Source organism: Globicephala melas, chromosome 18 (genome assembly GCF_963455315.2).
Source record: "Globicephala melas chromosome 18, mGloMel1.2, whole genome shotgun sequence".
In the NCBI taxonomy this organism is placed as follows: domain Eukaryota; kingdom Metazoa; phylum Chordata; class Mammalia; order Artiodactyla; family Delphinidae; genus Globicephala; species Globicephala melas.
The window spans coordinates 20,544,324-20,566,873 of NC_083331.1; the positions used below are offsets into that span (position 1 = coordinate 20,544,324).

General features: G+C 35.8%; 1 protein-coding gene across 9 annotated transcripts in view; it reads left to right on the plus strand.

The window, feature by feature from the left end:
* The window catches only part of ZC3H13 (zinc finger CCCH-type containing 13), a 91,382-nt gene that overhangs the window by 40,313 nt on the left and 28,519 nt on the right, over positions 1 to 22,550 (plus strand). For all 9 annotated transcript variants that reach the window (XM_030882232.2, XM_060287841.1, XM_030882231.2 and 6 more), the window contains 4 exons: positions 2,934 to 3,131; positions 13,955 to 14,265; positions 16,935 to 17,399; positions 21,525 to 21,716. In XM_030882232.2, the coding sequence (XP_030738092.1) occupies positions 2,934 to 3,131; positions 13,955 to 14,265; positions 16,935 to 17,399; positions 21,525 to 21,716 (1,166 nt within the window). The remainder of the gene's footprint in view (positions 1 to 2,933; positions 3,132 to 13,954; positions 14,266 to 16,934; positions 17,400 to 21,524; positions 21,717 to 22,550) is intronic.

The following is a 22,550-nucleotide window of genomic DNA, read 5'->3' on the forward strand; positions in this document are numbered from 1 at the left end:
CTATGTTTTCCAAGTACATATATTTTTTAAGGTATTTGAAGAAATTCTGCACTTTAGTGAGTGTACTGGCATAATCCTAGTGGTTATAATAGCTTAATCCCAGAATGTGAATTTAACACAACAGAAGTTTATTTCTCACTCAAGTAAGAAGTGGGTGTTTCTGATTAATAGGTGACTCTTCTATACATGCAGCTTCAGTACCTAGGCTCCTTTTGACCATGGCTTTACTTTCTTAGGTTTTTGAGGACACCAAAGAAGAAAAAAATTAAGAGTATTGCACTTATTTAGTTACATAGTTTACAATTACCTGGAGTATGAGAGTCTTATTAGTTAGGCCTGGAAGTGGTGTACATCACTTTCACTCACATTCTTTTTGGCCAGAGCTTGGTCATTTGGCCACATGTAACTTCAGAACGGTCTAGACAGTATGGTTCAACAGTATGGCCAGGACAAAAGTGTAGTAAACACCTAGCTAGTTTCTGTCACAGGCAATGATGTGAAAATACAGTCTGTGTCAAGAACTTCTCTATCATTTTATCTTGAAATGGTTTTTTAAGTAATTTTTGTTACTATCTACCAATTATTGATCAGTGTGTGTCTTTTAAGTGGAAAAATATGTAGAAATGTAGACACATCACTTATCTGTTAAATACATTAAAAATTTGAGTCACTTCATAAATATGCAGTGAGATATGTAACTAATAATCGTTTTGGCAGAAGACAAAGATGAAAAGTAGATTTGGTCATATTTTAATAACTTCTGATTTGCTAGATGGTTGACCCTATCTATGACAATAAGAAGTAGGGATAAGGACTAAGAGAGGTAAATTTTCTGAATACCTGCTATGAGTCAGTTGCTTTTATCTGTTTTTAATCTTACCAGCAATTTTGAGGAAGATACTATCCGTTACCTTTTTTACAGCTAAGGCATCTTGGGATTAGAGAACTCTAGGTCACAGGAAGTAAGTTCTAGGATTTTGGCTTAAGTTGTCATTTATAAATAACAATAACTAGTGAAATAAGTAGCTGATGAAAACTTACCAGGTGTGTGAAGAGAAAGGGCTACTTAAAAACTCCGTACCAGGCTGAACATTCAATGTTGCAGAAAACAGGAACAAATTTAAATAAGAAATTAATTCAAAATTTTAATATGATTTGAGAGGATATTGATTGATCTGTTGAGAGCAGTTGATCGTGAAAATAAAAGCAATCTGTGAACAAAAATATTTTGGATGAAAAATGATTTTTAAAACTGGAAATAGCAGAATAAAGAGATTGCCAAATTTAATATTAGTAGAATGAGTGCAACCTAAAAGAAAATTTACTGAATTTGAAAACACATTTAAGATATTTCCAATATTTTAAGATATTGGAAAGCAAAAGGAGAGATGGAATAATGGAAAACAATGGAGGAGTGATCTAGGAGATGCAGTGACTATAATAAAGCAAACCAGAGAGACTCGGGTCACATGGAGAATTGATGAAATAAAAATAGAAAAAAAAGTGAGTAAAAGACTAGGGTTTCAGATTGAAGCAGCACACTGAGTGATAGAAAAGGTTAAAAAAAGAATGTATGCTTATCTTGATGAAATTTTTAGTTTGCAAGGAATAATATAATAATGCATACAGTCAGAAAAGCTGGGTAACCTGCATAGGAAAAGAAATTAACTCTCTTTGGACTTTTCATCCAAAACACTAAATGCCACAAAATATTGTAACAATATTTATAGAGCTCTGAGGGAAAAGGATATGACACCAAAATGCTCAAACTGTTGTCAGGGTAGGAAGTAAAGACAGACAATTTGTAATGTGTAAAGGCTCAAAGTTATAGCATTTAGATAAAATGCTTTTAAATGCCAACTTTTAAAGAGGATAGTCTAGACCCAAAAAAACAATCCCAGGTAGATTAACCGTGAAATACAAAATTCTAAAATTTAAAGGATCAATCTCTGTAATCTAAGAGTTGGGAAAGATTTAAATGAATGTTTAAGATTTAAAACAAAGATTTAAAAGAATATTTACTAACAGTGCTTAAGGTTTCATTTATAGTTGATGTAATTGTTCTTTATAATGCTGAAAACATGGAAACCACCTGAAAAACTTATCAATGTGAAATTGTTTAAAGAAGTTATGGAGCATATCTATTAAAGGAAATTCTGTACAGTCCATAAGAATAATTATCAAAATCCACTTTTTTGGGCTTCCCTGGTGGCGCAGTGGTTGAGAGTCCGCCTGCTGATGCAGGGAACACGGGTTCGTGCCCCGGTCCGGGAAGATCCCACATGCCGCAGAGCAGCTAGGCCCGTGAGCCATGGCTGCTGAGCCTGTGCGTGTGGAGCCTATGCTCCGCAACGGGAGAGGCCACAACAGTGAGAGGCCCGTGTACCGCAAAAAAAAAAAAAAAAAATCCACTTTTTTGTTATAGAAAGATACCCATGCTATATTTAGTACAAAAAATTTTACAAAACATTGTTATTATGACTGTGTGTATGGGGTGGCAGGGAGGGAAGAAGGGAAAGAGACATGGAAAAAGTGTGGACATATATCCAAGGTGTTAACATTGGCTATACTTGGGTAATGGAATTATAGGTGATTTTTACTTTTTCATCTACTTTTCTATAATAAGCTTTAAAAAAAAATTCAGTTCATGCAGTTGTTTTATTTTATGATATTTTCCTTCCTGAAAGAATCTCTTCCTATTCCATCTCTTATCTTTTCTCAGAAATATACCCTTTAAAATTATATAATAAGCAGTATTAATGAAGTAGGTAGCAAGTAAATTTTTTTTGATATTGATTGCTAGTGTATAAAATAGTAAATGGCAAGTTATTAAAAGGAATGCTACCATTTTTTAAAAGTGCTTTGTTAAAGTGAAAAAAATATTTGACCTTCTAAAAGTCTTTAGACTTCTGATAGCTTTGTGTTACCTTCAGGAATTCAAAAAGCAACCAAAGTAAGAAGAAAGGACCTCGTACTCCTAGCCCACCCCCTCCTATACAGGAAGATATTGCTCTGGGGAAAAAATATAAAGAAAAATATAAAGTAAAAGACAGGATAGAAGAAAAACCAAGAGATGGAAAGGACAGAGGACGAGATTTTGAAAGACAAAGAGAAAAAAGAGACAAGCCAAGGTAAGTAGGATTGTATATTTTAAATAATCTTACTTTCTTAGAATCTAAACTACTATTCAGAAGCTTTTAGGCATTACTACAATGGATTACTTAGTGTTTTTGAACTATGTATAAGTATTTAATACTTACCATATTGAAATATCAATACTTCAATCAATGTTAATATGTTTATAAAACATATAAATCATTATGATTTAAAAAACATAAAATTTCTTAATTTTAACCATCTTTAAATGTCAATTTGGTAGTGTTTTTTATATATATATACTATATATGTATATACAGTATATTCACAGTGACATGAAATAGATCTTCAGAACCTTTTCATCTTACAAATCTGAAACTCTATAACCCTTAAACATCTCCTTTTCACTCCCTCACCTATCTCCTGGCTCCCCAGTCCATAGTAAACATCGTTCTACTTCTCTGTTTCTTTGATTTTGACTCCTTTAGATACCTCATATAAATGAAATCATTTTGTCTTTTTGTGACTGGCTTATTTTACTTAGCATAAGGTCTTCAAGGTTCATCCATGTTGTGGCATGTGACAGGATTACTTTCCTTTTTAATGCTGAATAATATTCCATTGTCTATATACCACGTTTTGTTTATCCATTCATTTGCTGATGAACGTATAGGTTGCTTCCACCTCTTGGCTATTGTGAATAGTGCTGTTATGAACATGGGTGTGCACATCTCTTCAAGACCCTTCTTTCAGTTTGTTTGGCAATGTACTCAGAAGTGGGATTGCTGGATCATATGGTAGTTTAATTTTTAATTCTTTGAGGAACTTTCATACAGTTTTCCATACAAGCTGCTGTACACCATTAACAGTGTACAAGAGTTCCAATTTCTTCACATCCTCACCAACACTTATTTTCTGTGTTTTGGATAGTAGCCATCCTAACTGGTATGAGTTGATACTGTGGTTTTGATTTGCGTTTCGCTGATGATTGATGATGTTGAACATCTTTTCATTGCTTTTTTTTTTGGCCACTCGTATATCATCTTTGGAGTGATGTCTATTTAAATCCTTTACACATTTTTTATTTATTTATTTTTTTGCTGTACGCGGGCCTCTCACTGTTGTGGCCTCTCCTGTTGCGGAGCACAGGCTCCGGACGCGCAGGCTCAGCGGCCATGGCTCACGGGCCCAGCCGCTCCGTGGCATGTGGGATCCTCCCGGACCGGGACATGAACCCGTGTCCCCTGCATCGGCAGGCGGACTCTCAACCACTGCGCTACCAGGGAAGCCCTCCTTTACACATTTTTTAATTGAGTCCATTTGATTTTTGTTGTTGAATTATAGGAATCCATTATAATTATGGATGTTAACCCCTTATCAGATATATGATTTGCAAATATTTTCTCCCTTTTCATAGGTGGCCTTTTCATTCTCTTGATAGTGTTTTTTGATGCACAGAAGTTTTTAAAGTATGAGGTAGTCCCATTTGTCAATTTTATGTTGTTGCATGCGATTTTGGTGTTGTATCCAAGAAATCATTGCCAACCCCAATGTCATGAAGATTTTTCCCTATGTTTTTTTGTAGGAGTTTTATTAAGTCTTAGATCTTATATTTCAGTCTTTAATGCCTTTTGAGTTAATTTTTTGTATGTGGTGTAAGGTAAAGGTCCAACTTCATTTTTTGCATGTAGAAAACCACTTTTCCCAGCACCATTTTTTGAAGGAACTCTCCTTTCTCCATTGAATGTTCTTGGCACCCTTGAAGATCATTTGACCATATATGCAAGGATTTATTTCTGGGCTCTCTTTTACTCCATTGGTCTGCTTGTCTGTCTTTCTGCTAGTACCACACTGTTTTGATTACTGTGGCTTTATAATACATTTTGAAATCAAGAAGCATGAATCCTCTTTGTTATTACTTTTTGAAATTATTTTGGCTATTTGAGTTCCCTTGAAATTCCTTATAAATTTGGGATGAATTTTTATATTTCTGCAAAAACTATCTTTGGGGTTTTGATAGGGATTGCATTGAATCTGTAGATCTCTTTGGATGATATGGACATCTTAACCATATTAAATCTTCCAGTCCTTGAGCATGGAATGTCTTTCTGTTTATTTGTATCTTAATTTCTTTCAGCAGTGTTTTGTAGTTTTCAGTATACAAGTCTTTGACCTCCTTGGTTAGGTTTATTCCTAAGTATTTTTTACGTTAAGTAATTTTTATGCTTTATTTTGTTCTTTTTTATACTATTGTAGATGGAATTGTTTTTTAAAATTTCCTTTTCAGATTGTTCATTGTTGTATAGAAACACAACTGATTTTGTGTGCTGATTTTGCATCCTGCAACTTTGCTGAATTCATTTGTTAGTTCTAACAGTTTGTTTTGTTTTGTGGAACGTATAGGGTTTTCTACATATAAGATCATGCCATCTGCAAGTAGAGATAATTACTTTTTTCTTTCCAACTTGGATGCCTTTTTAAAATTTTTTTTGACTAATTGCCCTGGCTAGGACTTCCAACACTGTGTTGAATAAAAGTGGTGAGAGTGGGCATCCTTGCCTTGTCCCTTAGAGGAAAAGCTTTTAGTCTTTCACCATTGAGAATGATGTTTGCTATGGACTTTTCTTAAATGGCCTTTTTTTATGTTGCGATCATTCAGGATAAATTATCCATCCAGTAAGCAGCTGATAATAGTTTTATGATATATAAGTTCAACAAAACCCAGTCTTTTCCCCAAAAAAGATTTTGGTGATAAGCTTAGCCCTTTCTTTGTCTTGGTAAGAGATCATCTTGTCTAACTTATTTAGATGAATCAATTTTTTTTTCTCTCCTCCCTGTGGTGACTTAGAAGAACCAGAATGATTCTGTCAGCTGTTGCTAGGACCTAGCAACATTACTATGTCTTACTGGAGCAATAAAAACTGGTTAACTGGAGCATCCATAATTCTTGAACATATTTTCCTAAAATACACTCTTTATCTTATTCAATCTGGTAGGTTTGTTTTTGAAAATGACATGTAAATCAGATATAAATTATGTTAAATGTTCTTGCTGATTTACATTTTAAGAAGTCTTTATTCTTCTCTAATGGTTCTTGGTGCTCTTGTCTTGTTATTTTGACCCAGAAATCTTTGAGAAGTGATTCTTAACTTATATCCCTGGGTAGTTCACCACTGAAATGGTAACACATTTTGTATTATGAGGAATTGAATATTACAGAGATTGATTCTTCATTTTCCATTTTTTTCTCCCTGGCCATCTCTACCAGGAGTAGTAAGGTATGCCTAAGATTCACCTGTTGCTCAGTGTACAGAAAAATCTGAACTTGGTTTATTTCTTCTCTCTAAGGAAACTAAGCAGCAGATTACTGAAGGACTGCATGGGTACCTGATTGTCACTGGAGTTCTAAAGCCATATTTGACAAGATTGAAAGGGGGCATTTTGATTTAGGAGGAGTTGATTTGATTTCCAGGTGTTTTTTTTTTTTTAAGGCAGATTCATTAATTTAATTTATCTCCATTACTGTGAATAAAGAATTCTAAAGCCAAACAGTATATTTAAGAATCTTTGTCATTGCTTTCAGATTCTGGGGTATGTAATCAAAGGTTAGTATCTAAAATCCTTTTGGAGAAAATTGCCATTTAATATTAATTTAGATGTTATAATGGGTTTATTGGGAGTATTTTGGTTATCAGGATGTGTTGTGCTTAAGTGAAAGTATGCTAATACATTTATTATTTATTAGGTTACTGAATACCTAGTGTGTGGTGGACACTGCTTTAAACATTGGTGATGCAGCAGTGAACAAAAATCTTGTCAGAAACTTTGTTACTACAGGTGGAAGTAATACAGTAATCATGTGTGTTCCCTTCCAAGTAAAGTAAGACTAACTAGGCCTATTGTATATAGGGGATTGCTTACGTTTCTTAAAGGGTGGTTCCCAAATGCATATGCATACATGTGAGACAAATGATGTAACAAAGCCACATGATCCTATGACTTTAAGTCCTTTTCCCTGTCTTCTGTGTCTCAGTTCTTCAACTTTCTACACCAGGAGCTACTAACCTGGATTTTAGAGGTCTGATTTGTGAGTTAAAATTTGCCTGTGTATGTTTTCCTGAGGGGTAGAGTGTCCATATCCTCCCAGAAAAATTCATGATTTCCCCATTCTCCAAAAATTCTTAAGAGTTATTAATCATTCTTTAGGCCTTTGCCACTAATCTGGCATCGAGGATTTCAGTACTCTCATCCCAAACCTTTATTGGCCATGTCAACCTAGTGAAGAATATACTCTCTTCCCAGAATATTTGTTAATTTGAATAACACTAAATTCTGTTATGTAGTTGCTTTTGAAGCGAGTAGTTTCCAGGCCATAGTTCTTAAAGGAATTCTGTATCAGTGTCTTACAATTTGACTGGTAGACTTCACTCAGCAATGATTTATTTATGCAACATTGATCAAAGCCTGCATACCACTTATTTATCCAAAAAAACATGCCTTATAGATTTATTTTATTACTCTGCTTTTAGAGAATGTAGCAATTTCCCGTAATACTTTTAAAAATACTTGATTACTTGGAACTCAACTAAACCATTTATATTCTGTAATTTGTTTTAGAAGATATGAGCTCACAGGAAAATTAAGTTTGAGTTAGGTATTTAGTCAGAAAATCACTTGTGAAGGGAATATTTTGTATCAGTATTCCTAACCTACTGAATCTAGATAATCCTAAACTAGATATTTCAGCAGTGTTTCAGTGGACCTCTAATATCATCTTTATCAATGAAAATCTGTATTCTATATTCTTTGCTGAATTAGGAATGACCAGTATATTAGTGTAGTTTAAGAACAAGGGCCTAAGGAAACACAAAAACTTTTTGGATAGTAGTTAACCAGAGAAATTAGCTAACAAGTGCATATAGTTCATTCTGCTGGTTAAATATGGTTTTATGATAGGTAATATGTTTTGATCAAAATACTAATCAAAATGCAGAATTTTGTGGTTTAATAAGATAGTATTAAGAGCATAGTAAGTTGTTGTATTTTTTTTAAATCACTTTATTATAATTACCTGAATATGTCTTGATAAGAGTATAAATGCCTACATGAGTCTTCCTCAGATTTTAAAGACAGATGTGATCATTCAAAACTTACTGACTGGGCTTCCCTGGTGGCGCAGTGGTTGAGAGTCCACCTGCCGATGCAGGGGACATGGGTTCGTGCACCAGTCCGGGAAGATCCCACATGCTGCGGAGTGGCTGGGCCCGTGAGCCATGGCCGCTGAGCCCGTGCGTCCGGAGCCTGTGCTCCGCAACGGGAGAGGCCACAACAGTGAGAGGCCCACATACCACAAAAACAAAAGCAAAAACAAAAACAAAACAAAAAAAACTTACTGACTTTGACATCAGCTTAGAATAAGCAAATTACCACCAAATTGACAGTCTTATTTTCTTTCAGTGATTGCACACATCTGAATAATTAAAATCAGAATGTTTCAGATGTTTGACAAAGACTATTACCTATTGGATTAATTCTTTAATTTATTCATTATCTACCATTCATGTTCAAATACCATGGTCTGGACTGGTGAATCTTATTCTGTGGCCATGAAGGACAGGACAGGGAGGAATCCATGTGTGAACTAAGCATTTCTGTAGACTGAATTGATAGTTTCTTGAATCAGTATGTACCAGTGTTACTCAGTTATATATAGAGGATGGAAGAATTACATGTTAATGTTACATTAACATTATTATGGAGCATTTCACAACATAAAAATAGAATAGTATAATGACCCTCATATCCATAGTTTCATCTGTACCCCTATCCACCTCCCCCATCCAGTGTTATTTTGAAGCAAATCCCAGACTTCTTATTTCATTTCATCTGTATATATTTTAGTATATATCTCTAAAAGAGAAAGACACTTAAAAATATACAATTACTATCTATATCTATATCTATATATATATACACACACACAATCAGTATATATATATAACTGAATCACTTTGCTGTACACCAGAAACTCACACAATGTTGTAAATCAACCATACTTAAAAAAAAAAAAATACAATCACTATACCAGTAGCCCATCTAAAAGGAAAAAAGGAGAATAATGTAATTTTAAAATTCAGACTTTAAAAACATTGATGAATTTGTAATATCTTTTATAATATTTTCCCAATTAGTCGACATTAGCACAAATATCATGAAGGATATGCAAATCTTTTAATATTAATGTGGAACCTTTGTATTCAGATTGGGAGTTGCTTGTCTGAGGCATTGTCTTTTTTCTGCATTTAATTGAGCCCTGTCTATAGACCTAAAAAGTATTTTTACATGAATACTAATTTAGGCTAGGAATATAAAATTAAGACACTTAAAGAAATATGTAATATAGCTGAACATAATTATATAATATACTGAATTCATGGTAGACATGTTAAAAATGAAATCGTTTTATAAATATCAAAATAACTTCATCAGGGGGCAAAAAAGCCATTTACATTTAGTCCAATTGATCAAGGCTTGGACTTCCTTTTATAGGTGTGATATTGGGAAAATCTGTTGAACTCAGAAAAGCTCCTGTTTTGCAGCCAAAATCTAGAGTGGTATTTATGTTCCTAAAAAGTGTGCTCTTAACCCTTTGTCTGTCATGCCTGATGGAATTAGAGACTTGAGAGGAAAATGGTTCTTCGGGGAGGTTTTCAGTAGCAGGAGGTGGTTGGGAAGTTTAGCCCTGTTTAATAATTGGTCCAATCAGAAATGCATAACACGGCATACAAAGGCCAAAAGTTTAATCTGGTAAAAATATGGGACTGTGTAGTATGTAATGAGATTAATGAAATAACAGATACCCAGCCACACTATCAAAATCCATCTCTGGCTGGCTGTGGTTTGGTGTTATCTGGTGGTAATTTTCTACTGACAGTTAAATGACCTGTGACTGGATTGAACTTCCAGGACAGTGGCAGTGATTTCAAGAATCTCCCTTATTTGACATCCATTTTCTTGGCCTGACTGAGGAGATTTGGGGTCTGAGAAGTCGGACTAGGGACTTGAGAACCGTTGTTTACCTCCCTCTTTCCTAAGACTGGATTGCTCCGTCTCCTCATCACCCCATCCTGTCCCAGGAGAAAGTGATAAGTTTAACTTCTTCCACCAGGTAGAAGATAGGAGCCAGCTGTCTTAATATTTGTTATGCTGGTGTATATTGTTTCTGGGCTTTATTGCATTTGGAATACCAACTCTCTTAGAGCTTAAAAACAATCTCCCCATGTGCCAGGGATACTGGATATTTGTCTCTTCTGACTCTTGATCACAACAATAGGTACAGTTTTTAGCTCACTCAAGTCATGGGATTGAACAAGTTCATGTAAGGCTTTTGAACCAGATTCTGGAAAATTATTATAATTAAATGGCACATAATTCTGGACTTGAATATCATTGAAGGATGTGCTAATAATGCTTATGTTAACATTCTTCTCCATTCTTAGACTGAGGTTTTTGAAATTAATTCATTTCTACATAAATGCAAAAATGAAATTGAACCAAAATTATTAGTACTTGGCTTAGATTTACTTGTATTATGTACTTCTTACTAGTTTGCTTGAATCAAATCTGTTTTTCAAGTACCATTTATTTATGGAGGAGACATCTTTCAAAAGATTCCCACAACAAAAGTATTCTAGTTTCTGTAGATCATTCGGTTAGAAATGATTCCCCTTCTGAGGAGTATTTATCACCTGCTGCAAAGGGAGAGCAAGCTACTAGGTCTAAAACAAATCATCACACAGAAGCATTTTCTTTCTCTGTCTTACATATTTATTTAGGCAAGTTGCTCAATTTCTGAATGACACTTCCCTGCCCAAAACTCTCCAGTGATTTCTTTTATACTTAGAATAAAATCTGAACTTTTATCATGACCTAGAAGACTCCGTATCCTCTGTCCCCTGCCTGCTTTCTGACCCTCTCATGAACTTTCCATTCTCCCATGAATCATAGTTATACTTGTCTTCTTTCTGTTCTTTTTATATATCACCATCCCTCCTGCCTCCTTTATGGTTGCTGAGTCCTCAGCATGAAAAGCTCTTACCTCAAATTTTCAGCTCTTGGCTCAAAAGCTATCTTCTTAGTAAAGGCCCTTTCCTTACCAAGCACCTAATGTAGTTCCCCGATGTACTTTTTTTGGACCTAACAGTTTACACTTCATTACTCTGTTGTATAGACTTGTATGTTGCATTAATTAGCTGAAATTGGCTCTCTTTGTTGTTGGTGGGCTACTCCTGGACTCTACAACTAAGACAGACTGTTTTTCAGTTCTCTCTGTCTCAGTTACCTCATAGGGTTGTCATCATGAAGACGAAATGAGTTAATATACGAAAGCACTTAAAACAATGCTGTGGACATAGTAACAGCATATGTTACCTGCTATTGTTAATATTATTATAATCATCATTATTGTTAGTGATTTTGTCTGTCTTCTTCATTTCTGTATCCTCAGTGTCAAAAATAATACTTAGCATAAAAGGTACTCACTTAACATTTGTCCAGTGAATCAAAATGACTCTTTTCCTTCCTCCCTCCCTCCCTTCCTCCCTTCCTTCCGGCATCCCATTGGAGGTTAGGGCCTCAACATATAAATTTGGTGTGGAGGGTGGACACAAACATTCCTTTGATAATGGATGATTAACTCAACAAACTTATTTTTTCCCTGAAGGATAAGTAGGAAGAAAAATATGGTTAAAATGCTGAAGCCGTAATGTGACAACACATTGGTGCTCTGTCCTTAATATGACAGCTTGATTATGTAAGCTTGAACCGAAATTTTTTCTTCCATGTTATAGACACCAAATTGGAATAGACATGTGATTAGACTGTAATGTGTTTTAAAAGATAGTATTATGAACTATTTTATTTAAGTTTTGTGAACAAATCACCAAAGGGTATTGCAGACATTCCTGAAATAATTTTGAGTATACTCCAGAAATAAACTCAAAACTAACCAAAATGTCAGTTCAGTGGAGAGCCACATTCTTTATTTTTTCAGTTTAGGTATTTCCAAACTGACTAGAACCTAATGAAATTGAAATTGGAAAGCACCAAATGATAGTCAAATTAGAACTTCTCAGTCTTGCAGTGATTTTTCTGTTCAGTATTTGAATAGCCATTGGTCATAAATGGTTTTCCAAATTTGGGCAAGACCCATTGAGCATTTGTACTCATATCTGTTAGTAAATAAATTTCAGTTTAGACTCAATTAAGCTATGGTGGTTTATGTCTTATTTTTTTTATGTGAGAAAGGAATAACAATTTTTATTAAAAGTGTGAAAGTATTGCAGAATCGTAAATAACTATAATGTTTAGGATAATGTGGTGTTCTAGTTAGCTGACTTTTATTTTTTAAGTCAACTATTATCCAGAAGGTGATTTTGTTTTTTTGCTTAATTTCTTGTTTTGCAAAATTCTTTCCTATATATCTGACCACTTTCCTGACTCAGTAACATGTATTTTATAGATTTAAACCTTTTATTGATAAAAGTTCTACTAAGGCATCATTTATAAACAGCATAGTTTAGAGCAGCGGTTCTCAACCAGGGTTGATTTTACCTCCCTGGGGACATTTGGAGATACCTGGAGTAGTTTTTTATTGGCATGAATGGGGATGGGAGGGAGATGGTACTGGCTTCTAGTGGATAGGGGTCAGGGATGCTGCTCGACCTCCTACAATGTACAGGACAGCCTGCCACCACAAAGAATTACTGAATACAAAATGTCAATAGTGTCAAGATTGAGGAATCCTGGTTTAGGATTAATAATGATTTTGCCAACATTGTGGAAGTTAAAATATTTATCATAGGCAGTGAAGGTAATTCTAAAATATTTTGACAGGAACTCATAATTTTTTTGAACAAACATCTGTCCTCAAAATGATTACTTTGAGAAATATGATACTTATCTGAGCATGTGATGTCTGAAGTGTTGTTTTTTAAACATTAGTCCTGTTTCTTTTTAGTTATTGCCCAAATGTGTGTATTCTAGCTCTCCGTCACACACACCTTTTGCATATTCATTGTAGACACAGCCCAAGACATAACAGATTATAGGAGTGATTCAGATGTGCTTCATGAGTTTATAAGTTATTTCTCTGGCAGCAAAGAAGATGATTTGAAGGGAGCAGAGGAAGCCTCAGTTAAACCAAAGCTTATGAACTAAATTTCAGTTTGTGCTGCCCAAGAGTGAAGGCAGGTTATTTAAGATAAAGACAGTATAGACAGTATGTCCTTTCCTTAACTCTAGCTTTCTTTCCCTATCCTAAGTGTCAGCCCAGGCAGTGCAAACTTTCGTTTGGCGTAGCTGGTGATAGCTTTTCCCGTCTCCCACAGCCCTGAATTATAGACGTTCTTACACCCACTTTCCTAGATCTTAGTATGTTTTCTCTTTAGCTCTTTGTGGGTTCCCTCCTCCAATACCTATTTACACTGTCAGAGATTATCTCTGGTAAGAGTGAGTTCCAGACTTTACGTGAGAGTAAGAACCATCTGTGCTCAGGGAGGATGTTACCTGGAAAAGGGAGTGTGCCTTGGAGCCAAAGTTCAGGAGAAGGGCAGTGCATGTCTCATCTAGAACTGTTGTCTCAAGCTGACTTCAAAATCAGTCAGATCTTTAAAAATCAACTTGTTAATGATTTTACATCATTGTGAATTAAAATTTATCTTGGAATTATTACACTTTTAGCTTTAACTTTTACATTCAGGTTTTTTTGTTTGTTTCTTTGTTTTTAAAGAAGATTTTCCTTTGGCTAGAAATGAAAGCTCTTGAACATATTTTTTTATTGTTGTTGCTTTCTTTATAGGTCCACTTCCCCAGCAGGACAGCATCATTCTCCTATATCTTCTAGACATCACTCATCTTCCTCACAATCAGGATCATCTATTCAAAGACATTCTCCTTCTCCTCGCCGAAAAAGAACTCCTTCACCATCTTATCAGAGGACAGTAACTCCACCTTTACGCCGCTCTGCTTCTCCCTATCCTTCACACTCTCTGTCTTCTCCTCAGAGAAAGCAGAGTCCCCCAAGACATCGGTCTCCAATGAGAGAAAAAGGGAGGCATGATCATGAACGCACTTCACAGTCTCATGATCGGCGTCATGAAAGGAGGGAAGGTAAATACTCCATTGTGGTTTTTTTTTTTTAGAGTTCTTTAAGTGGATATTTTCTTTATTAAAAATAATGGACTTTCAGATTTATTGTTAAAATAAGAGACAGGAGAGAACTGTGTTATATTATGTCTCTGTAACACATGGGTGGTAGCTCTTGAGGGCAATAGGAGGTGCTTAAGGACACGGAAATGTAAGCTACTAAACAGATGTAAGTGGGCATTTCTATGTATGCTAAGTTGGTCCTTTCTTTAGTTATGATGTTTTACTTGAGTACTTTCAAGTTCTAGAAATTTGGGATGGTATGATTCTTAGAGCGTCAGTCTAACTGCTTAGCTAATTCTTCAAAAACAACAGAGGTGAAGGAAAGAAAAGCAGCAAACCAGGGAGCAGAGTTTGAACATACCAGAAATATTTTGACTAAGAGGTGAGGGCTGGGGGAATGTTCAGAAAGTCAGTGTGAACCAAGTGATCAATATTCCAGGTCTAACTCAACAAAGAAGTCAAGCAAAGCAGTTTTCCTTTCTAGATCCCTGAGAATTATGTTAACTTTGAATTTGCTATTCCCGGTTCACGCTGAGATGTTATTATCATCAAAACTTGGCAGTACAATCTAATAGCTCTCATCTCTCTCTGTATTTCTTATCTAAGCTTCTTGTCCTTATTTATTTAACTTAACAAGTCTTTTTCCTGACATTTCCTGAGTTAGTTTTTTAACATAATGAGTACTCAGGAAATACAATACTTGCTGACTTGCAACAACATTTCTGTTTAACGTGCATTTTTAAAGCATCGTACAGCATGCTCCTGCACCCCACACAAGACTGACAAAAAGTCACAATTTGAGTATTGTATAGCAGTCGCCTATGAAACATGTCGAAGTTAGTTTTTTCTCTTCCAATCAACAGTGCAAGTTATTTTATTCAAGAAATGATGGATGCATAGGTAGGGACTGGAGAGAGCACCTATTTTAAAGAATTATTCCTTGTGTACATGATTTTGGAACCAGATCAGCACAGCAGTGTTTATGGAACATTGGTAAGATGGGAAAATTCTCTTATACCTATCTATGAACAACTAGAGTTGACTGGGAATATAGTATATATTTCATGACTACTTACTGAATGAAAACTATTATTTCAAAACATAATTTATTAAACACACTAATGAAGGGGAAATTTACTATGCAGTTGAGTCTCATAGGAATGCTTTTTTGTAGTAAGAGGGGTTTGTGTTATAGGAGGAATCCTTTTAATAATAAACCATACATTTTTAGGTTCTTTGTGAGGAGAATGTTTCTTTAACCTTCCATACAAGAGATGTAGTAGGCGTTTATTCCTCTCTATTTAGAGGTCATTTTTTGAAATAAGAATAATTTCAGTGAAAGGATGGGGACGTAGATAAAGAACAAAATATAGTAACTAGATGTATTCGTAAAGACAACTGTGGGTATCATAAAAAGAGAATCTAATACTAAGTGAACAAATTTCTAGGCACATTTGGTATTGGAGGAGGACTGGAAGGGATGGATGTGCACAAAAAGAGAGGGGGATGTTGTCAGATTCTTGCCTAGTGCTTCTATCCTTATATGGCATTTATGGATGTAGGCATATGGGCAAAGTTATTTTGCAGGGGAGATAAGTTATTGATGAGAATCTAGGGGGTCTTGTGGATACTGGGCGGAGAAAGTCTGTGGACCTAGCCATAGGTAAATTTATAATGTCCTCGACCAAGAGCTGCTACAGTTGCTTAAATAGCCTCAGATCTTGGGGTTGTTGCAGAGTGTAAGAACAATTTATGAAGGAATCTGATAAAAATTACAGGGTTTGTTCTTTGAGGGTCTCTTGTTAATTCTTTCAGTTCATATCAGATTTATGCTGTAATCAATTTATACTTTTCTAGGCATCTCTAAAGAACAGTTTCTAATCTTTGCAAATTCCTATGATGTACGGGGCTGACTAAACCATTTAAGCTCTGGGCCTCTGTTCCTTCATTTATACAATAACAAGGTTGGGTTAAGTAACTATTGAGGTTCATTCCAGCTTTTTTAAAACTGAAATTATTTTTTAAATTTTTCTATGAAATGTTAGAAAATGCCTTAAGTAGAAAAATCTTTAGAGACAGGAGTGTGATTTCATTAAATAGCTCAAAAAATAAATAAATAAGGGGGGGGGGAGAGAGAGAGAGAGAGAGAATAACAGTATGTGTTTACCAGCCAGCATACTAATAGTAGGCTACTCTCAAGTGCTTAAGTACATTGGAGGTAGTCATGTGTGCGCTAGTCTGGCCTAATACTTGGTAGAGATGATTAAAATCACTTGTGCCTCTGGATCTAAAAGTGATTTCTAAAAAGTAGGCCATCATTGATAGATCAACTTAACTTGTTTCAATTGTTTAAGATTTATAAGTATGGGTACGTTGATGTGAGAAGATCGTGTTCAAAGTTTATCCAATCAAGACAAATAATCCAGATGTTAATAAAATTACCTTTGGAATTTTAGTTTACAGATAGTTTTATTTTTCTCATTTGCCCATGTTTTCTCCTTTTATTTTTTGTTAAGAGTAGAAATTATACCATTGTATTAAAAATTTTAAAGCTCTGTATTAAATACATCGTCTGGTTTCCTAAAATTTTGTGAAAGGAATTACAGTGTATTTCCAAAATTGCGTTACAGAGACTAGAGGAAAAAGGGATAGAGAAAAGGACACAAGAGAAGAACGAGAGTATGAACAGGATCAGAGCTCTTCTAGAGACCACAGAGATGACAGAGAACCTCGAGATGGTCGGGATCGGAGAGATGCCAGAGATACTAGAGACCGAAGGGAACTAAGAGACTCCAGAGACATTCGGGACTCCAGGGAGATGCGAGATTACAGCAGAGATAACAAAGAGAGCCGTGATCCCAGAGATTCTCGGTCTACTCGTGATGCCCACGACTACAGGGACCGTGAAAGTCGAGATGCTCATCGAAAGGAGGATGCATATCAGGAAGAATCCCGAAGTTATGGCAGAAACCATTTGAGAGAAGAAAGTTCTCGCAGTGAAATAAGAAATGAGTCCAGAAATGAGTCTCGAAGTGAAATTAGGAATGATCGGATGGGCAGAAGTAGGGGAAGAGGTCCAGAGTTACCTGAAAAGGGTAAGGTTTTTGACTTGTCAGTGAACTGTATGTTGTATGTTCATAGAGAAATTATTAACCTCCTAAGATTTGTTTTCTAAAGGTATTATTTCTGACGTTCATTATCACTTTGTCAAAGTAATTTTCAATTAATTGAGTTTGTGATTTTCCCTATAAGTTCCGAATAGGAATTATTAGCCACAGTAGCAGAAGATAGATGGGGCCTGACTTAGACCTCCTGTTTGAATTATGTCCAGTCATGCCTACCATCTTGTTTAATGTGGAACACTAAGAAAATTGCTATCAGGCAAAAAAGTAGCATCAAAAAAATAATTTCTAATAAACAGGTATATAGATAAAATGATCATTAAAATGGGATTAAATGGTGGGCTTTCAAAATTGGTGGTGTCAGAAATGACTGACTTGTGTATTCATCACAAGTGTATTCATCACTTGTGTATTTGAAGGTGCTTGCTTCAAAGCCACCTCAGAACATCACATATCTGCATCTTGAGCCATTTTTCTCATCTTCCTCTAAAAAGCGTTTGCCATCATCATTGTCATCAATAACTACCTACCTATATGTTTTTGACTGTCTCTGAACTGCCTTAACTGAGTTAGCTTTGACCTCTCTCTTCCTCCGCCCACTTCGCTCCCCTTCCCCAAAACACTGCTGCAGAATTCTGACCACTCTTATTCTTTCCATAGGCCTGTTGGTTTATCCTGGTCAGTATTACAGTTTCACATTAAGATGAAGGCCCCTCACCTTCTCCTCCATAGTTGTCTTGGCTTTTCTTGGCCCTTTGCTTTTTCATATACATTTAAAAAATGAGTTGTCTTTTTTTTTTTAATTTCATGAAAAACTGTTGGATTTTTATTTCACGTACATTAAATTTATTGATTTGTAACTTTTTCTGTTAAGGTCTTGTACATGTTTTGTTCCTGTGTACCCTCTATTTTTGTTGCCATTGTAAATGGTACTTAAAAAAATTCTCTTTTTAATAATGCATTCACATAGTTCAGAATTTCAAAGCTGCAAAAGGATGTATAGTGAAAGCCTCCCTTCTATCCCTGACCTGGTTTCTTCTTTCGCCAATTTTGTATGTATCCATCTGAAAAATATTCTACACAAGCAGATGTATATGTCTATTCATTTTCTCCTCTGGTTTTCCAAGTATAATTAAAAAAATTTTTTTTATTTAAAAAAAACACACAACTATATACTCTATACCCTGCTGTTTTCACTTAAAAAATATCTTGGGGACTTCCCTGGTGGCACAGTGGTTAAGAATCAGCCTGCCAATGCAGAGGACACAGGTGTGAGCCCTGGTCCAGGAAGATCCCACATGCCATGGAGCAACTAAGCCTGTGCACCACAACTACTGAGCCTGCATTCTGGAACCCGCGAGCCACAGCTGCTGAGCCCGTGTGCCACAACTACTGAAGCCCGCACACCTAGAGCCCGTGCTCTGCAACAAGAGAAGCCACTGCAGTGAGAAGCCCACGCACCACAACGAAGTGTAGCCCCCACTCGCCGCCACTAGAGAAAGCCTGTGTGCAGCAACAGAGACCCAACACAGCCAAAAATAAATAAATAAATAGACTTATTAAAAAAAAAAATCTTGCAGATGGTTCTATATCAGTCAACTTGGTAAATAGCCACCTCCTTTTGAAAGAGTGCATAGTGTATGTTGTAGGATATACCATAAAGTTAGTAAATCCTATGTATTAGGTGTTCTAATCTTTTTTTTGTTTTTGAATACTGTTTTAAGTGAATAACTGTGTACAGGTACACCAAATAATATATTTTAAAACATTTTTTTTGATGCTTATTGCTGGTGTACGGAAATGGTAATTAATATTTTTATACTAATCTTACATTGTGATGTTGCTGTATTTTCTTAGTAGATCTAATTAGATTCTCTTAAACATTTATGTATGGGAACAGACAGATTTGGCTCTTCCTTTCTGAGTATTATTTATTTGCTGTCAAGTAACCTGCTGAGCTGCTGTTTCAATGAACTGTTTACTACAAGTGATATAATGGGCTTCTTTGCTTTGTTTCAGATTTTAAAGGATTATTGCTGGCATTTCACCATTAAGCATGGTGTTTGTAAATTTTTAGCAGATGCATTTTATTGTGTTAAGGATGTCTCCTAATTTCCAAACTTAGCTGACAGCTTCTATCATGACTGTTTTTCTGTATCTTGAGATCATATAGTCAGTCTCTTTTACCTTGTTACTTATGTTAATGTATTTTTTAAAATTCAGAACTATTCTTGCATTTCTAAGATAAATACACATTTCATTTTTTAAAAAAGTTCTAAAATAGGTGTGTTAAAATTTAATTTTGAATTAAGTATCTTTGTTTTTAATTGAGATTGGCATATAATCAGTGGTATGATGGTAAACATTTAACAACTTACTCATCAGGCAAAACGCCCTGGCTTGTAGCTAATGCCAATTTCCATGGTATAAATTACTCCTGCCATAGCAGATTTTGAGCTACTAACGTCACTCAGTGTGGACATGGGAAGAGGTGCACACAGTTGGCTCTTCGGAGCCAGTGTTAACCAGTTCCACCATACCACTGCATAGCTCTTGTTTTTTATATTGTCTTTGTTTGGTTTGGTGATCAGAGTTATAGTAGCCATATAAAATGTGTTGGAAGTGTTGCTTCTTTTTTTCTCTTCTTTGGAACAATTTATGTATAAATAATTAGTTATCTTTTTTTATATATATAAATTTATTTTTGGCTGCGTTGCGTCTTTGTTGCTGCATGTGGGCTTTTCTCTAGTTGCAGCGAGCAGGGGCTACTCTGTTGCGGTGCGCAGGCTTCTCCTTGTGGTGGCTTCCCTTGTTGTGGAGCACGGGCTCTAGGCGCGCGGGCTTCAGTAGTATGGCTCGCGGGCTTTAGAGCGCAGGTTCAGTAGTTATGGCGCATGGGCTTAGTTGCTCTGCAGCATGTGGGATCTTCCGAGACCAGGGCTCGAACCCATGTCCCCTGCATTGGCAGGTGGACTCTCAACCACTGCGCCATCAGGAAAGCCCTACCACTTTTTTTTTAACCACATTTTTTTCCCATTCATCTGTCATTGGGCATTTAGGTTGCTTCCATGTCTTGGCTATTGTAAATAATGCTGCAGTGAACATGGGAGTAAAGATATCTCTTTCAGATCCTGATTTCAGTTCCTCTGTCTCTATACCCAGAAGTGGAATTGCTGGATCATATAGTAGTTCTGTAATTTTTTGAGGAACCTCCATACTATTTTCCACAGTGTGTGTGTATCCTTGTATTACCATCGCCACAATCAAGATACTCAGCTGTATCATCACAAGACTCCCTGTGTTACCTCTTTATAGCCACACTCAAATCCCCTCCCCTATCCTTGACCGCTGGCAACCACTGACATGTCCATCATTTTATAATTGTTATTTCACAAATGTTACATAAATGGAATCCTGCTGTCTGTGTGCTGTTGAGATTGGCTTTTTCACTCAGCACAGTTTCCTTGAGGTTCATCCAAGTTGTTGTGTGTATCAACAGTTTGCTCCTTGTTGTAATATTCCATGATCCGGATGTACCACAGTTTGTTTAGCCTTCACCCACTGAAAGACATTTGGGTACTTTGCAGTTTGGGGCTATAACTACTGTGAACATTCATTTCCCAATTTTTTAATGAAAAATTTCAGGTACCACCTACTGTCAACAAAGTACCTTGGTTCTGTATTGGAATGTTTTCACTATAAACTGTAGTCAATGCAATATATCCATATCCTGAATTATTTTTATGATATTTCTGTGATTTAGATATGAATTAATAGACTTTAGTTTTTGTTTCATTGTTATTTGGCTTAATTGAAATGAGTCTCTTTGCTTTATGATTCCATTATATGTCCTTTTTCATAGGTAGGGAAAACTGGTACTTAGCTTACCCAAGTCAGTCATTAGACACCTTGGGTGTTCTGATCCAACATTTAATATCCTTTTTGACAATGAATACCACACTTTGAAATATAAAAAAACCCACCAAAACCAGAAAAACCCCACATATCTTTATATGTTTTGGGGAGGAAAGATTGTGACTGACAACTTGTTGAATAAAGTGTACTTGTTAAATATTTGTGTGAATATCCTTTGTTTAGGAAGTCGAGGCACAAGAGGTTCTCAAATTGATAGTCACAGTAGTACTAGCAACTATCATGACAGCTGGGAAACTCGAAGTAGCTATCCTGAAAGAGACAGATATCCTGAAAGAGACAACAGAGATCAAGCAAGAGATTCTTCCTTTGAGAGAAGACATGGAGAGAGAGACCGTCGTGACAACAGAGAGAGAGGTTTGTTAAATGAAATATTATTAAATAGTGACCTACATTGATTGGGAGAATTGTTTTTTTTCCAACCGTTATCAGTTTACTTTTTAACATAAAATATCTTTTAAGACTTTTGCTTGTTGACACATTTTAAATTATTATACTTATTCATATAATCTTCCATTTTTACTTAGTTTAGGAGAGATTATGTAAATAGCTAGCTACCAGTACCTACTTGGTAACAGAGCAGGTGCTGAATTAGTAGGTACTTGCATACTGCAAGAGTTCAAGGTGCCTTGCTGTATGTCTCTTACCTTAACCAAACAGCTCACAACGTTTTAAAGAATATAGATGCTTGGGTGACGTTTCAGGTATTTCTGATTCAGGAGGTAAAGTTTCTCATCTGAGTATCCTGGCCACTCACTCACTAGCTGTGATACACAGTCTTGTAAGGACTGCCAGGGAGAAACAAGAAAAAACTGATAGTGATATCAGTTAGTGCTGGGGGTTGTTTAGAGAAATGTTTTATTCATGTTCCTTCCTGAGAATATGTAATACTTGGTTTAAATTTAAATTCTTGTATATTTTAAGCTAAAAGTGTTCTGTTACTACTAGATGATCTCTTAAATCAGTTTTTTTTAAAATAAATTTATTTATTTTTGGCTACGTTGGGTCTTCATTGCTACGCGCAGGCTTTCTCTAGTTGTGGTGAGCGGGGACTACTCTTCATTGCAGTGCGGTGGCTTCTTATTGCGGTAGCTTCTCTTGTTGCGGAGCATGGGCTCTAGGCGCATGGGCTTCAGTAGTTGTGGCACGTGGGCTCAGTTGTTGTGGCTCGCGGGCTCCAGAGCACAGGCT